The sequence below is a fragment of the Euphorbia lathyris genome, chromosome 3, assembly GCF_963576675.1.
Source record: "Euphorbia lathyris chromosome 3, ddEupLath1.1, whole genome shotgun sequence".
Taxonomy (NCBI): domain Eukaryota; kingdom Viridiplantae; phylum Streptophyta; class Magnoliopsida; order Malpighiales; family Euphorbiaceae; genus Euphorbia; species Euphorbia lathyris.
In genome coordinates, this window is record NC_088912.1 from 96939777 (window position 1) to 96961867 (window position 22091).

Genomic DNA, 22091 nt, shown 5'->3' on the forward strand with positions numbered 1-22091 from the left:
GACCGGTCAACATGCCGCATCAATAATTTGACCCATAAAAGTCAAAACTTGATCAGTAATGTAAAGTCAACGCACCACGTCAGCAATTTTGACTTTTATGAAGGTCAAATTACTGATGTGGCGCGTTGACTTCATGTTGATCGGTCACAATTACCGGCTATACACTTTAATGGAAGGTCATCAAAAAGTTGTACACTTTTATGTGCAAAATTGAAGGTTGTAAACCAAAACGTGAAATATGATAAAGATTATACAACACATATGTAATTTATCCATTTTCTTTTGATGAGCTTTTTACAACAAATAAGTTTTTCTTTCTTTACCAACAAATTATATTATTTCCTTAAGTTTTTCAAATGAGAATGTCTTTCTATTTATCTGCAAACAAAGAGTGCTGCTGTAGCATCTTTTCCAGAAACTGAAATGTAATTCGGATTCAAAATTTATCTAGTTTAGGTCCCTGCAAAACTCTGTAATTTAATTTGGTCATATAAGACAAAAATTGTATATTAACCTATGCATTAACTTATGCTTTAGTGTATACTTTAGTTCATACTTTTAACCTATATTGTAGTACAAGTATTAGTATATACATTAGTGCATATACATTAGTACATACATTAGCATATATAATTACTTTCAAAACCAATCAAAGTATTTTATGAGCTATGTTAGATGGCTTGTAAACTGATTTCTTTTGATGAGTTATGTATATATATGTAATAACGGTAGCAGATGTTGTTTTCATATTTATAAAATGAAACTTCAAGTGCTTTGCTTTCTGATATTTATTGCTACGACAATAGTACTGTCCGATAACTAGGTTTTGATTAACAATTTAAAAGATCCACATGTGGTTGAGATTGTAGAATATGTTGTTAACGAACACAAAAAACAAGCTAATACCAATTTAAAATGGGAGAGCATTGAGAAAGGCGAATCACAAGTGGCTATCAGGACGAATTACTAGTTTCTTTTAGTAGTGGAAGAAGTTGCTGCTAAGAACAAGTATGAGGCCATTGTTTGTAAAAAGGCGTGAGAGCATTTCAGGAATCCATTTAAGCTGCATAATCAATTGTGTGTTTTAGTTGATGTTTGTGAGATGTATGATTAATTATTTAGTTTTATTTCCGAAATTAACAATAAACATGAGAATACTTATATGAGTATATGTTTCTGTTGATGTCAGGAGAAATTTTACTGTGGATCGAAATTAGTACGGGTCCATGCACTCAAATGATGCCACATCAATAGTTGAATTGTCGTGCCATCATCTGAGTTGCTGCTAGCTGCTGTTTGCTGGATATAAAATGAAAAGATAAGAATGTTTGGCTACTTGTATATTCTACTTTATCTTTGATCTGGTGCGGAACATGAGATAATTTTTTTAGTTTTTTTTATTATGTTTTCTATGTGTGCATATATTTTTGATTTATTATTGAGCACATATGGCATGACGTACAACTGAAGTTGAGATAATAAATTTCATGAATGCATGGAGTGATCCATTGATAATGATTGAAAATTGGTCTAATTTTCAAGTGTTAGGGTAAAATTGGTTTAACTTGGAAAAGTTAGGGGTATAACTATATAGGGCTGTCAATTAGTTGGGGATTCTCCATCCCCGTTGGAGACCCACTCCGATGGGGATGGGGAATCCCCGTTTGGGATCTCCATGGCGCGGAAATGATTTGTATACTGTCCCCGACAGTCAGAGACAGGGCGTGGATGGTTATAAGTGTCACATCCTCGTCCTCATCTCTGTCCCCGAATGTCTCCAATGAGGATCCCCGACTAAATACCCGAATATAGAAAAAAACTAATATATATATATTATTAATTTATTTTGGACTTGTTTTTATTTTATGCTTTGAATCTTTGTTTGTAATTGTTTAGTTAATTTTCTATGTTTAGTAGTTTATGATTTTATAAGTCTCTGAAAAAAAGTAGTTTATGACTTTAAAAAAAATCATATAATACAAATTGATGTTTTAGAAAAAAAAAAGTAAAAAAACTTAAAAACTTAAATATGGGGATGGGGATTCCCTGCGGGGATGATAGCCAAAATTTTCCCATTTGTAATTCAGGGATGAGGATGGGGAATCCCCGATAGACAAATGGTCAGGATGGTTAATGCAATCCCTGCCCCGCCCTGTTTACAGCCTATAACTATACCATTATGACATTGGGGGTTATAAATTATATCATTTATAACATTATGGGTAAAAGTACTACTTGCCATCTTCGTTTAGTGTGTGTTTGTATTTTATAAAAAAAGTTGTCATACTTGCTCCTATCAGATTATAGAAAGTCCATATTTGCACAAAACGTATTAAATGATGAAATTTTATCCCAACGTTTTCAAACAAAAAATCAATTTTATCCATGTATAACAGAAAATTTAAACAGATTAGTTTACTGTTATTTGACTTATTATCATATTAATACTAAATTATGTTTAAAATATTTATTCTGTTAACATAGTTACGAACAACAAACTAAAATGCTAATATTTGAGTCTTTGGGAATACAAGTTGATCACTTACCCCAAAAAAAAAACTTCCAAATGTTTACCACTTTTAATAGAAATGATATTGCGATATAGTTGTACTGATAAAGTGCAAAGATATCTCTAATAGGCAAGAACAATTTTATATTTAGCGTCTATTTTTTTTTACTCTTACCATTAAGAAGTAATTTAAAAAATAACTCATCAAACTGTCTTTATAATCATAAATTTTATTATTTCAACTACACATATATGTAATTTTATCACTCATTAGTAATAGACAAGACACACATATATATATACACATAAGAAAGTAATTTTTTTATTATATCTCTATTACACAACTTGTCATTTTATCACTAATTACCAATATAACGTTTTATAGAAATTTTAATAGAAATGATTTTGTTATATAGTTTTACTAATTTTTTTAAGACCGGGAGAAACAAAACAGAAAAAAAATCAGACATTAAGTCCGAATCATCCTAGAACTGACCAAACCATAAATGTCAGACTAAATAAATGTTTAGAGAATGCTCCACACACTCGTGAAAACCAAAAAACAATGGTACTACATAATTTACTAATTACTTACTGCTAGTCCAGTTCACGGGTCTGAGTACCCGCCTAGGCCCATCTCTCCTAGATCGGGCTTGGACAAGAAAAATTATCCTTAGACCCAGTTTGGCACAGGCCCGTCTATATTTTGGACGGGCTTGGGATTTATAAAAATAGCATGTGTCGGTCCAAACTGGTCCGCCTATTAATATTAATTAATAAATTTGAATATTTATATATTAATAATTTAGGTGTCTTCTATGTTTACTTTGTTTTTGATAAAGTAAGTTTTACTTTGTTTTTTCTACCATTGGATGAGCTTACTTTATCAAAGTTCATCACCATCCAATGGTAGAAAAAACAAAGTAAGACTTACTTTCTTACTTTATAAAAAACAAAGTAAGCATAGTCTAACCCTAATATTTATTTTTAAGTACAAATGTTATTTTTTATGAGTAAAATTTATACATATATATTTAGATGGACTTATATGGAATGAGTTTAAAATTTGATTTTTAAGTCCGAGCCCGTCTATATTAACAGTGAGTTGGACTGGGCTGAGCTAAACATTTTGAGGAAATTACATAAAAAAACAAGTTTGAATTTTATTTTACACTTAACTATTTATATATTTGTATTTTATCATTTCATGGTTTTTCTTTATAAATATATCAAAATCTTATATTTTTATTTTCAGTTTTATCAAATTCAGTTACTGATTTAAAAAAAAAAAACTAAACAGTTTTTTAAATCCTGACATAATTAGAATTTCTTTTTGAATATTAGAAACTTGTAAATATTTAAGTTATTTAGGATAATAATGTAACTAACCCAAACATTTTTATATAAAAGTCCGTTGGTCTCGACCCGACCCAGGCCAATGAAGAGGTCTACTTACTGCTGCTATCCATGCCTTTTACTCTTACTCAGTCTCGTGGGAATTCCAGCAAAACGACATAGTTTCACTCTCTCTTCTCTCTACAGGGTTTTGCTTTCTTGTTCGTAGTTGCTGGACTTCATCTGCTGGAATTGGAATTCCATTTGGGTAGAGGCTTGTCTCCAAAATCGAGCAAAGGTCAGCTTTTGTCTTTCACCTGTTCAATTTCAGTTCTCATGTTTCATCTTATCTGTAAAACGCTTCTAAATTCAAGAAATGGGTACTGTGTCATAGCTCGTAATCCATCAATGGTGGTTTGCGAAAACTGCAAAGTAAAATCATGTACTGAAAGTATTATACTGGGAAAAACTATAAAATAATAAAAAACGAAATGCCAAGTTCGTAGGAAGAAAGATTTTATAATTAAAAAACGGTTTGACAAGTTCGCAAACTAAGAAAGAGTCGAAGAGAGAAAAAAGAAAGAGGAAGAAATTTCTAAGTGGTTATATATATATGAAGAGTCTAGATAACTAATAAATTGGGTAATTAGTCTAAATATGTAAACGTGTCTTCCATTTGACCCAATTTTATAATTCTCCCTTTAAAAAAAACCTAATACATAATCTGCCCGTGAACTTTCAATGTGTTTAATCGCCCTTGAACAGCGAAGAGAAAAACAAGCTAAAAAAAGGATGATTTTGCTTCGCGGGCTTTGCAAACTGTGAAGCAAAATCATTCTGCGAAGTTATTTTATGGAGAAAATACTACTCCAGAGGATGATTTTGCTTCGCATGCTTCGCAAAATGTGACACAAACTCATTTTGCGAAGCCATTTTCTGGAAAGAGAGGAAGATGAAACAGGAGAAATATAGTACATACTTACCTTATTTCTGCTTTTTGCCATTGAAATCGACAATAAACATATGATAAATGCAGAAGAACGTCGAATAAGAAGAAAGAAACAAAGAGACGAAGAAGAAACAGATGAAGAACCATGCCTTCACAAAAACAGAGAGACAAAGAGAGTAAGAGACAGGATGATGAAAAAAATGGAGGTGATTATATAAAGGAAGCGGAAGATGAAACGATAGACTGGATGGGGGAGATGAAATGATGAAACCGATAGAAAAGAAGGGGAAGATGAAATGTTTGAGGTATTTTGGAAAAGTCACAAATATATAGTCTAGATATATAATGGTTTGAGTAACTCGCCTAAATATATAAATCGACCTCCCACTTGAAAGTCACTTGACCCTTTGCCTTTATCATTTATCTGGCTAGGTTGTTTTTGAAACTTTTTTTTTTTGTTTCTGAAGTTGAAAAAACGAAAAGAAGTTCCAAATAGAGGACACAAAGAAGTATTGGACCAAGGTACTTCTACACTTCTCCAAGTTTCTCAAGTCGATAGGAGAAGCCATGGCCATTGAATGCCTCGTCCTTGGTATTGTTCTTCCCATATTCTTCTATTTGATTACTTTCCATTCCTTACTAACATTCATTAAAGCTTTTTTTTTTTTTAATGAGGAAATTATATATGGTTCATGTTAGCCGACCCCGAATCATTTCGGGACTAAGGCTTTGTTGTTGTTGTTGTTGAGGAAATTATATCCCGTAAAGTTATACCAAGTGTGTTCCTTGCTTAGGTGCTGGACAAGAAGTGGGCAAAAGCTGTGTTGTGGTGTCAATCAATGGTAAACGAATAATGTTTGACTGTGGAATGCATATGGGCCACGATGATCACCGCCGCTATCCCGATTTCTCACTTATCTCTAAATCTTCTGATTTTGATAGTGCCCTTGATTGCATTATCATCACCCACTTGTAAGCATTATCCTTGCCTTATTTTTTTTCTCTTTCTGAAGATCAACGCAATTGATTTTTATTTGATGATGTGAGGTGTTTGGTTACAGTCATTTGGATCATGTAGGTGCTCTTCCTTACTTCACTGAAGTTTGCGGGTATAAAGGACCAGTCTACATGACGGTAATGTCTCTAAGGTGCTTGATAAAAAGTTTGGCTTGTGATTAAGATTAACGATTTAACTTGAGAAAGAATTGTGAAGAGATCATTAAAAAAAAGATGCTGAAATTGTCATGGGTTCTTTAGTTTGCTACTTTAAATGTAGTAAGGTTACTTTTCATTTAGTTCAAGAAGTGACTAAATTTCTTTTTGGAAATGGAATTTTGGGGTTTGGTTTGATCGTTCATATTCCAAGATATCATTTTGCCAAGTTTAGCAACTTAAATGGTCAATTGTCATGTGAAACATAAGAAAACTTAGTTTTGCTCCTACCATGTGTATTGCGTGGGTGAAATCTTATCATGAATTGAAGATCACTGCCCTGAAGAAAAGAAAAGTACCTGCTTCACTTTTCTTCATCCTTTTTCTCTAGATGTTGGATTGATAGAAATTTTGCGTGGATACTAATGTAGTAATTTATGTGCCTTTATGAAGAATACAATTCATCAAGTTTTTTTTTTTTTTGCCTCATTTTATGGGTTCTTTCTTTGGCTGTGTGATATTTGACTATGATGGGAACATAAGATTTGAATTCAATTATTGGAGTCAGAAGTCCATATTATAATTCTCAACAGTTTTGCTGCAGTATCCTACAAAAGCATTGGCTCCTTTGATGTTGGAGGACTATCGGAAAGTAATGGTTGATAGGAGGGGGGAGGAAGAGCAATTTACTACTGATAATATTTCAGAATGTATGAAGAAAGGTACCTGAAATTTATTCTTTCCTTGAAATACTCCTTAACCTGAGTGAATTTTTTGACTTCAGGTAATACATGGTAATTAAAGAGGTCTACCGTAGTCTAATATGACTTTTACAAGCTGTTTTTTTTTTGTCTAGAATGAGATTGATAATCAGTATTGTTTCGATCTGTTCTTAAATTGCTGAAGCCTGATTCTTATTACAGAATTCTTAGGTGTCTGACAGACTGACACTATAGGACATCTATACTGAAGTTAGGGCTAAACTTTTCTGACCATTCGAGCTTAGTGTGAACCTTCTAACCTGTCAAGCATTCCGTAAAATATGCCGTGAAGTCTGATTGATAATGGAATTTTGGAACATGGCTAATAACTAGACTCACATTGCATTCTGTTATGACACTGTATCTTTCAGCAATAACTTTCCTATTATTTAGGCAATAACTTCCCTATTATTTAGGCAAAAAATGTTCTATTATTTGTTTAGGCAGAATATTTTATTTATGTAACAATTACTTTTCTATTTAGGCAATATTTTAGGAAAAGATAGGATCGCAGTTTTTCCCAAGTAAGAACTCCCTATTGTAATGTCTTCTTGTCTCCTATAAGAGGCATCGACTTTTCAGTAAAGGGGAAGGGTTAATCTTGAGTAAAAATTCAGAATTAGGGAGTTAGGGTGGCGAGTCTCAAAGATAGATCCTTCGAAGAACAGGGAACACAAGGAAAATCAAGAGAATTTTCCTGTGAATAGACCTGTGACGAGATCCTATTCGCGTGTCCACAACACATTCATTTTCGAAATCTATTTGGCATTTGGCTGGAAATCACTAGAAACCCTTGCAATCTTTATTGTCCAGGTCAAGAATTGAATTTGTTTGCAAATGATCTTCAGATAGATATGCGAAAATATTGATGGTATCAAAATTTAAATAACTATGATATCTTGATGCTATGAAATTTAGGGTTGGGGGATCTTTTCATGTTACTAAGTAGTTAATATTGCGTTGAAGTTTAAAACTGATTCCTGTAGCCTTGGGATTTAGAATATATTTTTTAAATTTTGTTTCTTCATAGTAGGCAGTTTGCCTAAGATTATTACTCATGCTTTCTAGAAAGGCGGAGAAAAGTACAAAGGCACACATTTGTGCTTCAGATCCTGCATATGCCTCTATTTTTGCTCATTCTGTTAAGCATAGTAAAATGAATACACTCGAGAAAGAGAAGCATATTATTAGAACAGAATTTTAGGATTTAGAGAAGAGTAAGTAGAAGAAGATAGGAAGAAATTAGAGAGGAATAGGAAGAAGGAAAAACTTAGAGAGGAATAGGAAGAAGAGAGGAGAGAAGAAGGAATAAATTTTCATTAAGATTTCTGATGAATGTGTGGTCACACGAGAAAGGACCGGGTGCGTAATGAAATAATTAGGACAAAAGTAGGGGTCACATCTATGGAGAATAAAATGAGAGAAAACCGACTAAGGTGGTTTGGCCATGTGAGACGTAGAGCGCTTGATGCGCCGGTTAGGAGAACCGAAGAGTGGCAAAGGGATGTAGTGGTGAGGGGTAGGGGAAGACCTAAGCAAACTTGGAGGAGGGTGATCGAGAGTGATATGAGTTTATTGGGAATTGAGGAAAATATGGTAGTGGATAGGACGGAGTGGAGGGAGCGAATCTGTGTCGCTGACACGACTTGATTTTCACGGTTTTATATGATGGTTCATGTTAGCCGACCCCGAATCATTTCGGGACTAAGGCTTTGTTGTTGTTGTTGTTGTTGTATTTCTGATTCTCCTTACAAAGGCATGACTCTTAATATAGGAAAAAGGTACTACTGATGTGGCAACAGGTAGAAAACTCACAGTTGTAATACATACAGTTGTTTAACTCATAGTTGTGAAAGTCGAAAGGCGATAAGGGCAAAATATCGCCTCGAGGCGAGGAGACTGCCTCTCGCACGTGAGGCGACACACAAATTAGAAAAACACAGAAAATAAAACCGTAACTCAAATTGACAAGTTTAACTTCCAAAGTTGTAAAACAAAATAAAACTTCTAGTCTAATAATAAGATCCTAATTCCTAATAACATATCAAACATCATCATCATAATTACTAATACTTTCTTGCTTTGACCTTTTGAACATACTTCCAACAAGGATTTGTTCTTGTTGTCGATGTATTAGAATTACTAATACTCATGTCCAAAAGCCTGCAAAATTTGGAAAATAAGACACTAGTAAGCTACTGTTTCATAAAATTTCATACAGTTTCATATTGTTTCACACACTTTCATAAATATGCATGAATTATAACCTTCATAAACTTTCATAAACATAGCATAAGTAATAATAACAGAAAAATAATAGCAGCAGCATCATCAGCATAACTTTCATATATAGTTTCATCATTAACAGTAGCATAATTAACATAACTTTCATAAAAATCCCAAAAATTGGGCAGCATAACAGTAGCGTCAGTCATGATAACAGAAAAATAAAGAAGAAAGTAGAAGAGTAGAAATTTGGGCAGCATAACCGTAGCATCAGCAGGATGAAGAAAATAAAAACAAAAAACAAAGGAGAAGAGTAGAGAAAAATAAAAAAGAACAGTACCTTAGAGTGCAATGAAGTATATCGGTGGTGATGGTTGGACGGCTGAAGAAGATCGGCGGTGGTTGTGGTGAGAGTTTCTATTGAGGAGAAGTTTCTTTCCTTTTTCTTCTTTTCTTTCTATGGTTAACTTACAAATCTGACCTAAAACAACATTATATATTTCTTTTCTATTTTATTTTCCCACTGAACAGAGACAAAAAGAGGACCTACCGCCTTAACTAGAAGAGGCGACTGCCTCTCGCCTCCGACCGCCCCTCGCATGAGTTGGAGAGGCGGTCACCTCTTGTAAATCGCCCGCCTTCCAGCACCAGAGGCGCTGGAAGGATCGCCTCTCGCCTCAGGCGACCCAGGCAAACACCTTTCACAACTCTGGTTTAACTAACTTCTAACAAACTTCCAAAGCAATAAACAGAGCAATTATCAAACTTAAATTCCAAAGCAAATAACAACCTAAATAAGTTCCTTTTTAATCTTAATCTGATACATGACAATACCCCTCCCTCCTCCCTTTTTGAGCATTCTTGTCCTCAAGAATGTACGAAGGCAGTGAACCGTGCTGCCAACGTAGACTGATCCTCCCAAGTGGCATCCAGGGCTGACATTCCCTTCCATTGAATGGATGCATCATAGGTGAAGGCCCAGAAAAGCTTTCAAAATTAATCCCTGCTGCATCAAGAATTTCTTTCATTTCAAACTCAACAGATGAAAGGACAACTGCTGGACTAGGCCAAGTAACTTCTACATTAAAAGAATTGATAATTGTTCCAATAGACGCTGGAAGAATTTCAATGAGATCCCTGATTTGATTTTGCAATTCAATAGTGTTTCAAATTCACTTTTTCCAGAATGTAAAGCGGCATGAGCCTGGAATTCGGTCCACAAGTTGCTTTTGATACATAAACCAGTGGACTTGACAATGGCTTCCCTGCTATTTGTGTCATCAAACTTGAATCTAGAATCAGTGTTAGTTTTCAGATCAGCATATAACGCCCTTATTCAGGTAGGTAGAAGGTTTAGCAACCATTGAAACACCACTGTAAGGCTTGAGCACATCCCACCCACATTTTCCATTGTCTCTTTCATGCGCTGCGATCTGGATTTCAAATGTCTTGTTTGTTTTCAACATCACCAATCAAATTCCTAGCTTTCTGCTCATATAACCCAAGCAACATAGCTAAGGCTATTGTTGACTCTATGAGATCAAATTGGTCTCCCACACATTTCCTTGGCCCACCACCAATAGGTAAGAAAGCAAAGAATGATATAATCTCACTTGGATATAATGCTCTTGGGCTTCGTGACGGATCAAAACCAGCCCATCCTTCAATTTCCTCATCCTTCCTTGGCACTAGGAACCTTTCTGGTTCAGAATCATTGGGCGACTCCCAAAAGTATGGAGATCTATACAGATTGAATACAGAAACAAAGATATCAATTCCTTTAGGAATTACATAACCATCTTTGTCTTCCCTTTATCCTCCTGGTAAAACATTTGATTTGATGGAACGCCTAACTAGTAAAGGAGGTTGAGGATACAAACAAAGTGTCTCTACAACAATAAGTCTTATATATTCTCATTTCTTAACCAATTCAAAAGTTCGCTTCCCTGACCCATGATTGCATCAACTTTTGCTTGAGCCTTTCTCATTTTTGACGGACTCTGCGCAAGAAGGAAAACTACCCATGTGTGAACAACAACTGTCGTTTCATGGCCAACAACAAACATTGTCATCAAATTATCTCTTAGCTGACTGTCACCAACATCAACTCCTCCCATATCGACAAGAAAACACAAAAGACTTGCATCCTTAAGATTTGAGTAGTCTCTTTCCTGCAGCTTCTCAACATTCGTTTCCTTAGATACACCATCAAGATTTTCAGAAACCAGAAAGCAGCCATGGAAGTCCTAAGTTGAAGTTGCTCAAAGAAGAGAACTTGGACAATTATTCTTAGTGGTAGCCTCTCCGCGCGGCATGATTGCAAGCCTCTAAAGACAATTTCTGACAGTCCATCAGCCTACAGAGCTGTTCTTCTCTATCAGATTCTGACAAACACGGTGCGACTCTAGGTAAATGTCTATTGCACGATAAAGTCTATCATCGAGGGGCCTAACATAATTAGGAACAGAAGCAACAAGAGCCTAAAACTTGGGGAGCTTTAAATTCACAGCAGGGGCAACCTCTACAAGGCATCTATCAATCAACTTGGCTACCATTGTGATTGGTGTAAGTGAAGGTGATCCAATCAACTGCCCGTCATCAACTGAACATGGAGAGGCCCCACCAGTGATTTGATCCATGGCAAGGAAGTGTTCAAGAATCCTCCCCATATAGTCGACGTTGTAAAGTGTCTCCATGGAATAAGAGAAACTGGGCATCAAAAGATCTTTCTAGTGTTGCTTTGTCAAGCTGCAACCCAATCCTTTGACAAACAAGAGGCTCTTGCCAATGTTGTCCTAAGTAAACTGTCCATGTAACTATATATCAAATTGATAAGATCCTCTTCTTCCTTCAAATTATGTATCATCCCCTTCCTCCCCTTCTTCCTCCATGTTCATCATGTGAAGCTTCTTTGGGGTACACTGTTGACCCGCAAAATTTTCTCTCCCTACAATTCCAACATGAGCCAGGGATTTTCGTAGTGAAAGTAGGAGGTCTGGAGTTCTGTTTGACCACTGGAGGCAGATTGGTTTCAGGCAGGATTTTAGTTTGTGTTGGGTGTTTTGTGTCTAAGGTATAGTAGTTATTGGATACCTGAAAGTTGGTGTAGGTTTCAGATTGCTTGGGGTGTTTTGGGTCCAAGGTATAGTAGTTATTGGAGATATGAATGTTGGCTTATGTTTCAGATCCTCCATTGGGCAGTAAGATCTCCCAGCAGATCGTAGTTCATGTTTTTGCCCAGTAATGATATAAGACTCGGTACTGGCGGGGTTTACCTTCTCCATTTGAAGCTTAAGGGCTTCAAACTGATTATAGGTCACTACAGTGGTTGTTTGCCTCAACTGGGAACATTGCTCCACCATTTTCTCTGGTTTGCCTTGCAAATAGGGATCTTCCAGCTCTATCTTCCTCTCAGGCACTGCATCAAACAATTGGAAGGAATTTTCTGGGCTGCTCAGATTGCATCTCAAATGGCTATGATTGCCCAAAGAAGGTGGGTTGGATGATGAAGCTCCTTGGATTAACTTAGCTAAGGAGTAGGATTTGTGAATCAGTTCCTCAAGGGACGATGGGAGTTTTGTTGCTCTTTACGAAGCAGTGAATTTTCTCTTGTAAGAGACTCAAAACGTTGATTCCATTCAGAATGAACAAAATGGAAATTTCAAATTCGAGTTTGCATCAACCCAAATTGCCCAGCTGTAGCTTCCATGGCTGCCATCACCTAGGAAGGAGGTCTCTGATACCAATGTCAGAACTAGGATTTTTGACGGTCAGGATTAGAACAGAATTAGGATTTAGAGAAGAGGAGGTAGGAGAAAAATTAGAGACGAATAGGAAGAAGAGAGTAAAGAAGAGAGCAGAGAAGAAGGAATAAATTTTCACTAAGATTTTCTGATGACGGCAAGGATTAGAACAAATAGGATTTAGAGAATAGTAAGTAGAAGAAGACAGGAGAAAATTAGAGACGAATAGGAAGAAGAGAGGAGAGGAGGAATGAAATTTCATTAAGATTTCTGATGATTCTCCTTACAAAGGCATGACACTTAATATAAGAAAAAGGTACTCCCAATGTGGCAGCAGGGACAAAACACACAGCTGTAATACCTACAGCTGTCTAACTAACTTCTAAAGCAATAAACAAAGCAAACAACAGATTGCTAAAGCAACTATAAAACTTCAAATTTAAAGCAAATAACTACCTAACTAATTCCCATTTTATTCTTGCTCCGATACGTGACACCTTACTGTAGGTTGAAACATGTGCATGGCTTCTAGGGATCACTGTGGTTAATAGCAACTGTCCTGATTGTCGTCTGTTAGTAGTAATGAGGTATCATTTTAATGGTTCTTAAAGGATACTGGCCAGGCTCCTTTAACATTTTAGCCCTTGTTTGGAACAAATTCCATGCATGAAAGAACTGAATTTCCTTACCATAATTCAATTCAGTTCATTTACCAAATCATTTCCTATGTTTGGAGAACATTTTTAATAGAGTGGAATTCAATTGCTAATTGAGCTAGTGTTCTCCATAAAGCACTCTCAACTGAATTCTCACAAAATCATGACATACATCACAACCTGCTTTTAAATGTGAGAGGATTCATTTCTTTTAATATTTTTTGCATCAAGGCATGAAATTTCGATAAACAAAGTTCAGTTGAATTGAATTCTATCCACAATGGGGTTTCCAAACACTCTTATTCTTTGCTTAGATTCTCATTTGTCAAAAAAGGAAATATGGCAGTTTATGTGAATGCAAAAATGAATGAGTTGGTGGATAAGTTGAATCTAGTTTATCATGCTTACTGTTTCTTATGTCTTTCCAATTAGGTTGGGATATCTAGTGTACCAGAATGAGTGTAGTTATCAAACATGTTCCAAATTCCACCAAACTAGGACTACAAATTGAAACCTTTTGGCTTATGTCGGAATCCATAAAATCAACTGACTTTTTAGTTTTATGCTGTAGCTGATGTCGGAAGCTTTGAATATTAGTGATCTTTGTCTGTTAAAGATGCCTTGCTTGCTAATTCCACTTTCTATGGATTAAGCTCTGTTGCTTTTATTTTATTTTGCATTTCAGTCATAGCAGTGGACCTGAAGCAGACTGTGCTGGTTGACAAAGATCTTCAAATCCGTGCCTATTATGCTGGTCATGTAAGATGGTTTTAGCTTAATCAGTGGATTTTTTATTGGCATTCTTTTTCGCAGATAAAAGAAGGTGCATCTATTTAATTGGCTTAATACATAAAGAGCTACCTGAACTTGTCCAAAAAAATAGATTGGCCCTCTGAACTTACATAGTGTCTCGTTTACTCCTTGAACGGACCAAAACTTTTTGAGTAATTCAAAATAATTTGAAATCTGAGATTGAAACTATGGTCTGTAATTTCATGGTCTTTTCTTATGTTTATATTTGAATCTTTCTGCACTTTCATTTGTGTTTTCTAGGTTCTTGGAGCTGCAATGTTTTATGCAAAGGTGGGGGACTCTTCTATGGTGTACACAGGAGACTATAATATGACCCCAGATAGACACCTTGGAGCAGCTCAAATCGATCGACTGCAACTGGACCTTCTCATAACAGAGTATGTGATTTTTTTTTTTGTACAAAATAGTCTTATGAAAGCTTCACTATGATCTTACATATATAATCATGTCTGTGTTTCCAAGTTTGGATGTCAAGACAACCAAAAGTCTGATTCAGCCACTAAATAAGACTTGCAATTTCAATCATTTAATTATTGCTGTTGACATTGATTTTTCAGTTGAAATGGTCAAATTTTTTAAAATAATAAAAGAATAAAATGGTATAGTTTTCTTATTCCGTTTACATGGGCTAATTGATTGGATAGATCTTGCTAATCTTGAGTAGTCGATTCCCGCGAAACGCATCATTCAGAAATGATAAATGTTAGAGTTTTTATTTTGTTTAAAGATTAATTCTCCCAAGTCCATGTTCTGGCTTGGCATTTGTTGTGTATTGAGCATAAAAAAATGATGCAGTATTGATTTCATCACCCCTTCTATGCATAAGGTTTATTAACCCTTGCAATGTTTTTTTCCCTTCAGTTTTGAGCTTAGCGAGGTTTGCCTGTTCAGCCACTGTTGTTAGAATCTTATGATTCTCGATTCGAATCTTACGATTCAATTCAGCTTTATTTCGAGCCAAATCTATAGAAGAATCTAAATTATAACAGAATCTTACAATTCCCGATTCGAATCATACGATTCGACTCGATTCAACTCTATCTCGAGCCGGATCTTCATCACCATTCGTCAAAAACTTAAACAACACTAACTACTAAACTCACCCTCCTCTAGTCCGATTGTTATTTATCAAGTTATCAACTCAAACTATCTCCATTCCATCATTATCAAGTTGACAACAAGGAAAAAAACAGAGTCAGAAATTCAAACTCTTCATCTCTACTAAGTTATTAAACAGAATCCTTGTGAATTATTTTTATTAGGTTTGCATTTACATTGGGTTTGAATTTTAAGTACTTGGTTGATATGATTTCCTTTTTTGACATTAAAATTCCATTTCTAGACTAATATTTGATAATATTTTGAGTTCAACATGGTAAATATTCTATTTTTTATAATATTATGAATTTGAACCGAATCTTACGATTCACGAGTCACAATGAGGATTTCAATTCACGAGCCGAATCTTGATTTGACAACTATGGTTCAGCCTCATTGAAAAGGAAATCTTGATTCGGACTGAATGTCCTTTGGTGTTTCTCTGTAGTAGGTGAAATTATTGGTGACATTATATCAGGAAATATGGATTTTTCAAGAGTTTTAACTAGAAAGTTCTCTAAAATTTATATTCATTTTTTGATCTAGTACAAACCGATGATAGATCATGTTCTGCATTAATAGGCATTATATTTGATCTTTACAAAATCATGTTTGTTCTGATGAGGGTTTTATTATCTTATACTTCCGGTAGGTCTACATATGCAACAACTACACGTGACTCCAAATATGCTCGGGAGAGGGAATTCTTGAAAGTTGTATGTAAATTGACCTATCAATCTCAATCATATTGTGTTTTATATTGTTTCCTGTTATTCCTCCCTCTTTTCACTTCTAGTTCTTAATAGGAGGATTTTGTGTCTTTTAGTCACATGTATTTACAGAGTACTATATGATTTCCTATTGCTTTTCTTGCCATTTTCTAATATATGGAATCATACTTTTCTAAAAGATTAGGTATAGTGAATTTACAAATTGTATTTTCCTATCTAATAGGACCTTGGTTTGCCTAGAGGAGTCATTTCACTTAAGTTAAGATAGTAAACTGGTACTAAGCATTATTTCTATTACCTACAAGTTCATATTAGAAATATACCAATGCAGTATATTTTTTTTGGATCAAGGTTTTTGGGGAATTGCCAATTTAGTCCAACATTTGCCAAATGGTGCAATTATAGCCCCGGGTAATGGAACTTGGGGTTAATTTGGTACCATTTCACAAACGTTGAGGAGTAAAGTTCCGTTACCCAGGGCTGTAGTTGCACCATTTCACAAACTTTGAGGCTAAAATGTTTCTATTTTGTACATCGGGGCTAAATTGGCTCTTCCCCAAAAATCTTGAGGCTATTTTGGTACCTTATCCCTTTTCTTTTCTATGCTAAATATTTCTACGTTAGTGTATCACTATTTTGTAAATCTATTTAATGCAGGTTCATAAATGCATTGCTGGTGGTGGAAAGGTTCTTATTCCTACATTTGCGCTTGGAAGAGCTCAGGTATTTTATCGACATATCTCTGAGTTTCTCTTAGACTGTAATTTTGCCAGCATGTAGAGGTTTAACTTTATGCCTTATTGGTAAAAGTTTCAAGGATCGTATTTCTTAACCTAGTTAGCAAATATATATTTGAATCAAACAATTCAATTTTCAAGCCCCAAGTTTTAATCTGGATGATGGATCTTTACATGTTGTTGACCACTGAATTCAAGACCTAATCTATTGCCTTAAATCTCGTTCGGAGAATTTTGCAAATCTGTTATTGGTGGAGATCCCCAACACATTATATGCTGTACTATTATAGAAACATCATCATCTTTCTACTACTTAGTTTTCAGTATTCTCAAGGCAAAAGTAAAATTCATATCAAGCTTCCATTTAAACTTTCAGTGCTTATGCTCGCTTGCATTTCTAACCACCCCCTTCTCTCTCTCTCTCTCTCCCTTTTTCTAAATCCATCTATATAGATGTCCGGGCCTAGCATTTCCTCTTAGTTCAGATATTGAAGTTTTTGATGGGTATGAATAGGATTTGTTATATATTATGGTGAGGAACTTTGAGATCCTTATTAGGTGTCTATAACTTGGGGAATGTTATTGTTGAACTGTTCCCTTGGATATTATGCCAATGTGACAAGGCTTAGACTTTTCTGGAAAAATATTTGATTTATGTTTTTCTTGTTTGGTAATTGCATTCAAGTCGTGTTAGTTCCAATTGGTGGCGATATTTATGGTAGTTTAGGAGAAGAAGAGTAAAAGCAAGAAAAGGATAAAAAACGAAGGAAGAAGCAATAAGTTTAAGTTTTTTTGTTCTGAAAAAAGAATATGTTTTTCTGTTTGTAATAGTTCTATAAACATGCCATTTATGATGGGTGTATCATTTACAGGTAAATGGACTTTTAAAAGGAGTAACTTTGACCAGGAGGTCAAGTGTCATGTTTAGATACATAGATTGTTTTTCTAACTATTAACTTACCTTATCTGGTGCCAAAACCTCGATCCTTTCTCCTTCAATTGTTTTCCTGACAGCCAGTCATAAAGTTGGTGTTAGGTTGTGATTACACATACTTGAATACTTTGGCTTTTACTCTACTGTCTTGTGCTTGAGTTGAGCATGCATTTATGTTTTCATTTATATATTTCTTTATTTGGTTGGCTTGTATATGGATCATTTATAGATCTATTTTGGTTAGAACTCTTAATATTCACGTGTCTTGATTGTGTCAAGTTCTTATGCACTAGTTTGTAACCTTGTTTTAACAATTTTATAAATTTCTATTCAGGAACTTTGTATATTGTTGGATGACTACTGGGAGCGTATGAATCTAAAAGTTCCTATCTACTTCTCAGCAGGTATGCTCTATTCCTGAATTCACTTTTACATATTTAAACACGTCTAATTGGTCAAATACTTTTTCCTGAATCATCAAAATACCTTTCTTTTCATATTTATCCCGTTCCCAAAGTATCTACGTGACATTATAGAATTTCTTCCATTTTCATAATTGTAAACATGGGATAAAGCCAGACGGAATTATAGAATATATGATAAGAAATATTCTTCTAACTATTTGTGTTTCTTGTAAACTCTGGTTGTCGATGTGTGTGTTTTTCAAGCAAGTGTTACAATGTTAAATCTTTTCTGAATCTCATCTAAAGATCTTGCTGCTTCCCAGAATAGAGATTTAGTAGCTTGTTAAGTGTGTTATTCTCTGGTGCAGGATTGTGGTCTTTCCTGTTTCCCTTGCAGATATGGTTTCTGTTAACTTATGGTTGTGATATGGATGCAATTTTGCAGGTTTGACAATTCAGGCTAATATGTATTACAAGATGCTCATTGGCTGGACTAGTCAGAAGGTCAAAGAGTCGTATGCTACCCAGAATGCATTTGATTTTAAAAATGGTACTTCATGCAGATAACACTTGAATGTCACAGAATAATGATGTCTTTGAGTGCATATGATTATTTTGTTTTGACAATTCAATTTAACTATTCTCTGTCTAGAGTGAAATAGATGCTGGCATAGAAATTTCATTTGTTCTATATCCCAGGATTTGGGCATCCTTTAGAAAATTATACCCTAGAATTTCTAAAGCTATGAACTTCAGATGAATGACATTAATATCAAATGCTCATATAAGTTATGCTTTTCATATTACCATCTCTGCAATCATATCTGCCCTTTTTTTTTATTAATGATACCTTGAATTTTAATATGTTAAAATTTCATTGGTTCCTGAAATATTCATTGGGACTTTAAAGTTTGAAGTGAAAACTTATTATAGTTGATTTCCATTACTGAACTGGAATTTCATTTCTGTTTGAAGTTAATCCAGTTAAGCTAAGGTGTCTCAAATGTTTATTGAGCTACCTAATTAGTTGATCTATATTGATTCTACAGTTTGATTTAATCACTTCATAGACATAAACAAATAGATGGTGTTGTCAACACTTACCGAACATGAAGCTGAGTCTGCCAGTACATAAGGCAGCACAATTAATGAAATAATTAGGGTTTCAATGAAGGATATTAAGCGATCTTGAATGTATTGGACAAAACAATTTTCACACTAGCACTGAATGTGTGGGAACTGATTAGAAATTTGTCTGTCTTTTATTTTATCTTTCTTCTAGTTTTTGTCTACTTGTCTTGAATATGATCTCTGTCTTACACATTGGTTTGATGTTGCAGTTCGTGATTTTGACCGTTCTATGATAGATGCTCCTGGACCTTGTGTTCTTTTTGCTACACCTGGAATGATCAGTGGTGGTTTCTCACTAGAGGTCTTTAAGCGTTGGGCACCTTATGAGACGAACCTTGTAACATTGCCCGGGTACAACCATTTCTCTTTCTCCTTTTGGTTTAGATCTCATACAATCCCCTTGTTCAGGACTTGAAATAACACTAACTACAAATACATAGCTCCTTCCTTCTGAAATATTTGTTCTTGTGTCTCTATATAATATCAATCCTTTATTATATAATTATTTATTTCCAAAATTAACTTTAGCTTCTTGTCTCTAGATATTGTGTGGCTGGAACAGTAGGACATAAATTAATGTCCGGCAAACCCACTAAGATCAATTTGGACAAGGACACCCAAATCGATGTGCGATGCCAGGTTCGTTCTCATCTCATGACTTATTTACAAGCGTTCTCAATATTACATTATTACGATTATCATTTTCAAATTGTTTGGACCATCAATTCTCCGCCCAAAGGGGAGAGGTTCTACTTTGTGTGTATGCATAGTTCTCCAACATGCTGTAGGACACCCAAGTGTTCCTACTTTTCTGACATTATGGTATCTTTTTGTTTTTTCAGATTCATCAATTGTCTTTCAGCCCTCACACAGATGCTAAAGGGATTATGGATCTTGTTACATTTCTTACTCCTAAGCATGTGATGTTAGTGCATGGTGAAAAGCCTAAAATGGCTTCTCTTAAAGAAAGAATTCAGTCTGAATTGGATATTCCATGTTACGTTCCTGCGAATTGTGAAACAGTTGGCATTCCTTCCACTCTTTATGTGAAAGCCCATACGACAGACACATTTATCCAGAGTTGTCTGAGTCCTAATTTCAGGTTTTTAAACAAAAATCCAGAAAATACTTCTGATTTAGCTTTAGAAAACGGAAATACCACATCTCGGCTGCAGGTAACTGATGATAGAGTTGGTGATGGGATCTTAGTTATGGAAAAACACAAAATGGCAACCGTCATTCACCAAGATGAACTGCTGCACTTGTTAGGAGACAACCGACACGAGGTTCAGTTTGCTTATTGTTGTCCCTTACAAGTCGATGAGTTATACAAGTCCAGCTCAGCATATGTGGTGGCTGAGTTATTCACAGAACTGTCAAATTATTTACCTGGAAGAAACATTCAAAATTCTGGAGAACATCTTCAAGTGGAGTCATTTCGTGCATCTACATGTTTGAAGGATGAGTGCCCTTACAGAAGAACCAAATCAGCAACTACAATGTACTTTTGCTGCAGTTGGTCTGCGGCTGATGAAAAGTTAGCATGGGAGATAATTTCAACTATGGAAAAATGGCATTTGACCTCGGAGACGTCCAAACCAAGCACACCGAATTACTCTTGATCTAATTACGCTCATCACTTCACTGGCTCCAAGGAACCTGTTTATTTCGAGGACGAACATAAGATGTCGGGGTATTGATATTTTTACTGATTGATGCGATGCAAAATGTGGATTGGAAATGAAATAGAAAGATTTGGTGAGCAAACAAGTTGTTGAAGAAGAGATGTGAGCAAACAGAGGTTGAGTGTATGAGTTTTGAGGATACCAGGATCGGTACTACCTGAACCTTGTATAAAAAATTCGGGGCATGAATGAAATTTAACAGAATATCAGTCGGTTTTGGGACGGGAATGAGAATACTCTAAGGTATCCGTTACCTCTCATCAGTGGTGAATACAAGATTACTCGGTTAGGGGGGCCGATTTTACACGTGAGTTCGGGAAATTTTTTTTTTTTGCTAAATCGAACTTTTTTTTTTTTTTTTTTTTGTATATATGCGTCTTATAATTTGAATGGTCAAGAACCAAATTTAAGTATTAATGTACAATTTTTCAAAATTAAGCTAGATTTCGTTTAATAGTCTTAACATGTAAAAAAATTGGATTTAGTAAGGGCTGACACGTAAAAAAAAAATGATTTTAGATGGCCTACCAGGCCAAAAACATTAATAATTTTGATTTAAGGAGGCCTAAGAGGCAAAAAAAAAAAAATTTAGAGGTCTAATAGGTAAAAAAAAAAATTAGAAATTTGGATTTAGAGAGTGCTTAATAGGTTAAAAATATTGAAATTTTGAATTTTGGACAAGCCTAATACGTAATGGGATATATTTAATAAAAATAAGAAATTAATTTTTTTAATGGGAAAGACATAATAAAAAATGAGTTCAAAAGTGTTATGAAAATAAATAAATTAATTAATAATGCTAATATAGTTTTATAATTATTAAAAAATAAAATTTAAATAAATAAACACTTTCTAAAATAAATTGAGCTCAGTGGGAATTGAACCTAGAACTTTTAAAAATAAGCAAGTGTTTTTAACCATCTCATCTACCTTTAAACAATGAAATATTACTACATGGAGTCTATATAGACTAATATTAGGGGGACTGAAACTACTCGTAACCGTAGTGGTTCCAGCGGCCGGGGGAGCCCGGCCCCTTGGGCCCACCCCTGTCTCTGCCCGTGCCTCTCATGTATGTGCTAATTTGTATTTTCTCTCTCTTGGAAGTTAATAAATGCATATTAAAAAATGAAGTAATTGTATGTCATGTTATTTAGAATTTCAAATATTTAATTATCTTTGCTCATTTTGTTAAATTTGTATATGATTTTGTTAACTGCGTGGAAT

At 34.9% G+C, this 22091-nt stretch overlaps 1 protein-coding gene across 3 annotated transcripts; it reads left to right on the forward strand.

Annotated features, from left to right (window-relative positions):
- The first annotated feature begins 3960 nt into the window (after positions 1 to 3960).
- Positions 3961 to 21269, forward strand: LOC136223926 (cleavage and polyadenylation specificity factor subunit 3-II-like). Of its 3 annotated transcripts, XM_066012101.1 has the most exons (15): positions 3961 to 4142; positions 4881 to 5098; positions 5261 to 5385; positions 5588 to 5765; positions 5855 to 5927; positions 6550 to 6667; positions 14017 to 14090; positions 14385 to 14521; positions 15895 to 15958; positions 16631 to 16696; positions 17979 to 18048; positions 18494 to 18598; positions 19389 to 19530; positions 19722 to 19818; positions 20022 to 21269. In XM_066012101.1, the coding sequence occupies exons 3-15, from the start codon at positions 5361 to 5363 to the stop codon at positions 20799 to 20801; spliced, it is 1929 nt and encodes a 642-aa protein (XP_065868173.1). In that variant the 5' UTR covers positions 3961 to 4142; positions 4881 to 5098; positions 5261 to 5360; the 3' UTR covers positions 20802 to 21269. The 3 variants fall into 3 exon arrangements, with proteins under 3 accessions (XP_065868173.1, XP_065868174.1, XP_065868175.1); XM_066012102.1 differs by lacking the exons at positions 3961 to 4142; positions 4881 to 5098 and having other exon boundaries at positions 5265 to 5385; positions 5872 to 5927; XM_066012103.1 differs by lacking the exons at positions 3961 to 4142; positions 4881 to 5098; positions 5261 to 5385; positions 5588 to 5765 and having other exon boundaries at positions 6539 to 6667; positions 20022 to 21268.
- The last annotated feature ends 822 nt before the right edge of the window (positions 21270 to 22091 follow it).

Excerpts from the sequence above, each read along its gene's own strand:
- LOC136223926 (XM_066012101.1), top strand. The coding sequence starts at position 5,361 with ATGGCCATTGAATGCCTCGTCCTTG. Across the intron at positions 5,386-5,587 it reads CATTGAATGCCTCGTCCTTG|GTGCTGGACAAGAAGTGGGC; the intron begins GTATTGTTCTTC and ends TTCCTTGCTTAG. Across the intron at positions 19,819-20,021 it reads AAATCGATGTGCGATGCCAG|ATTCATCAATTGTCTTTCAG; the intron begins GTTCGTTCTCAT and ends TTGTTTTTTCAG.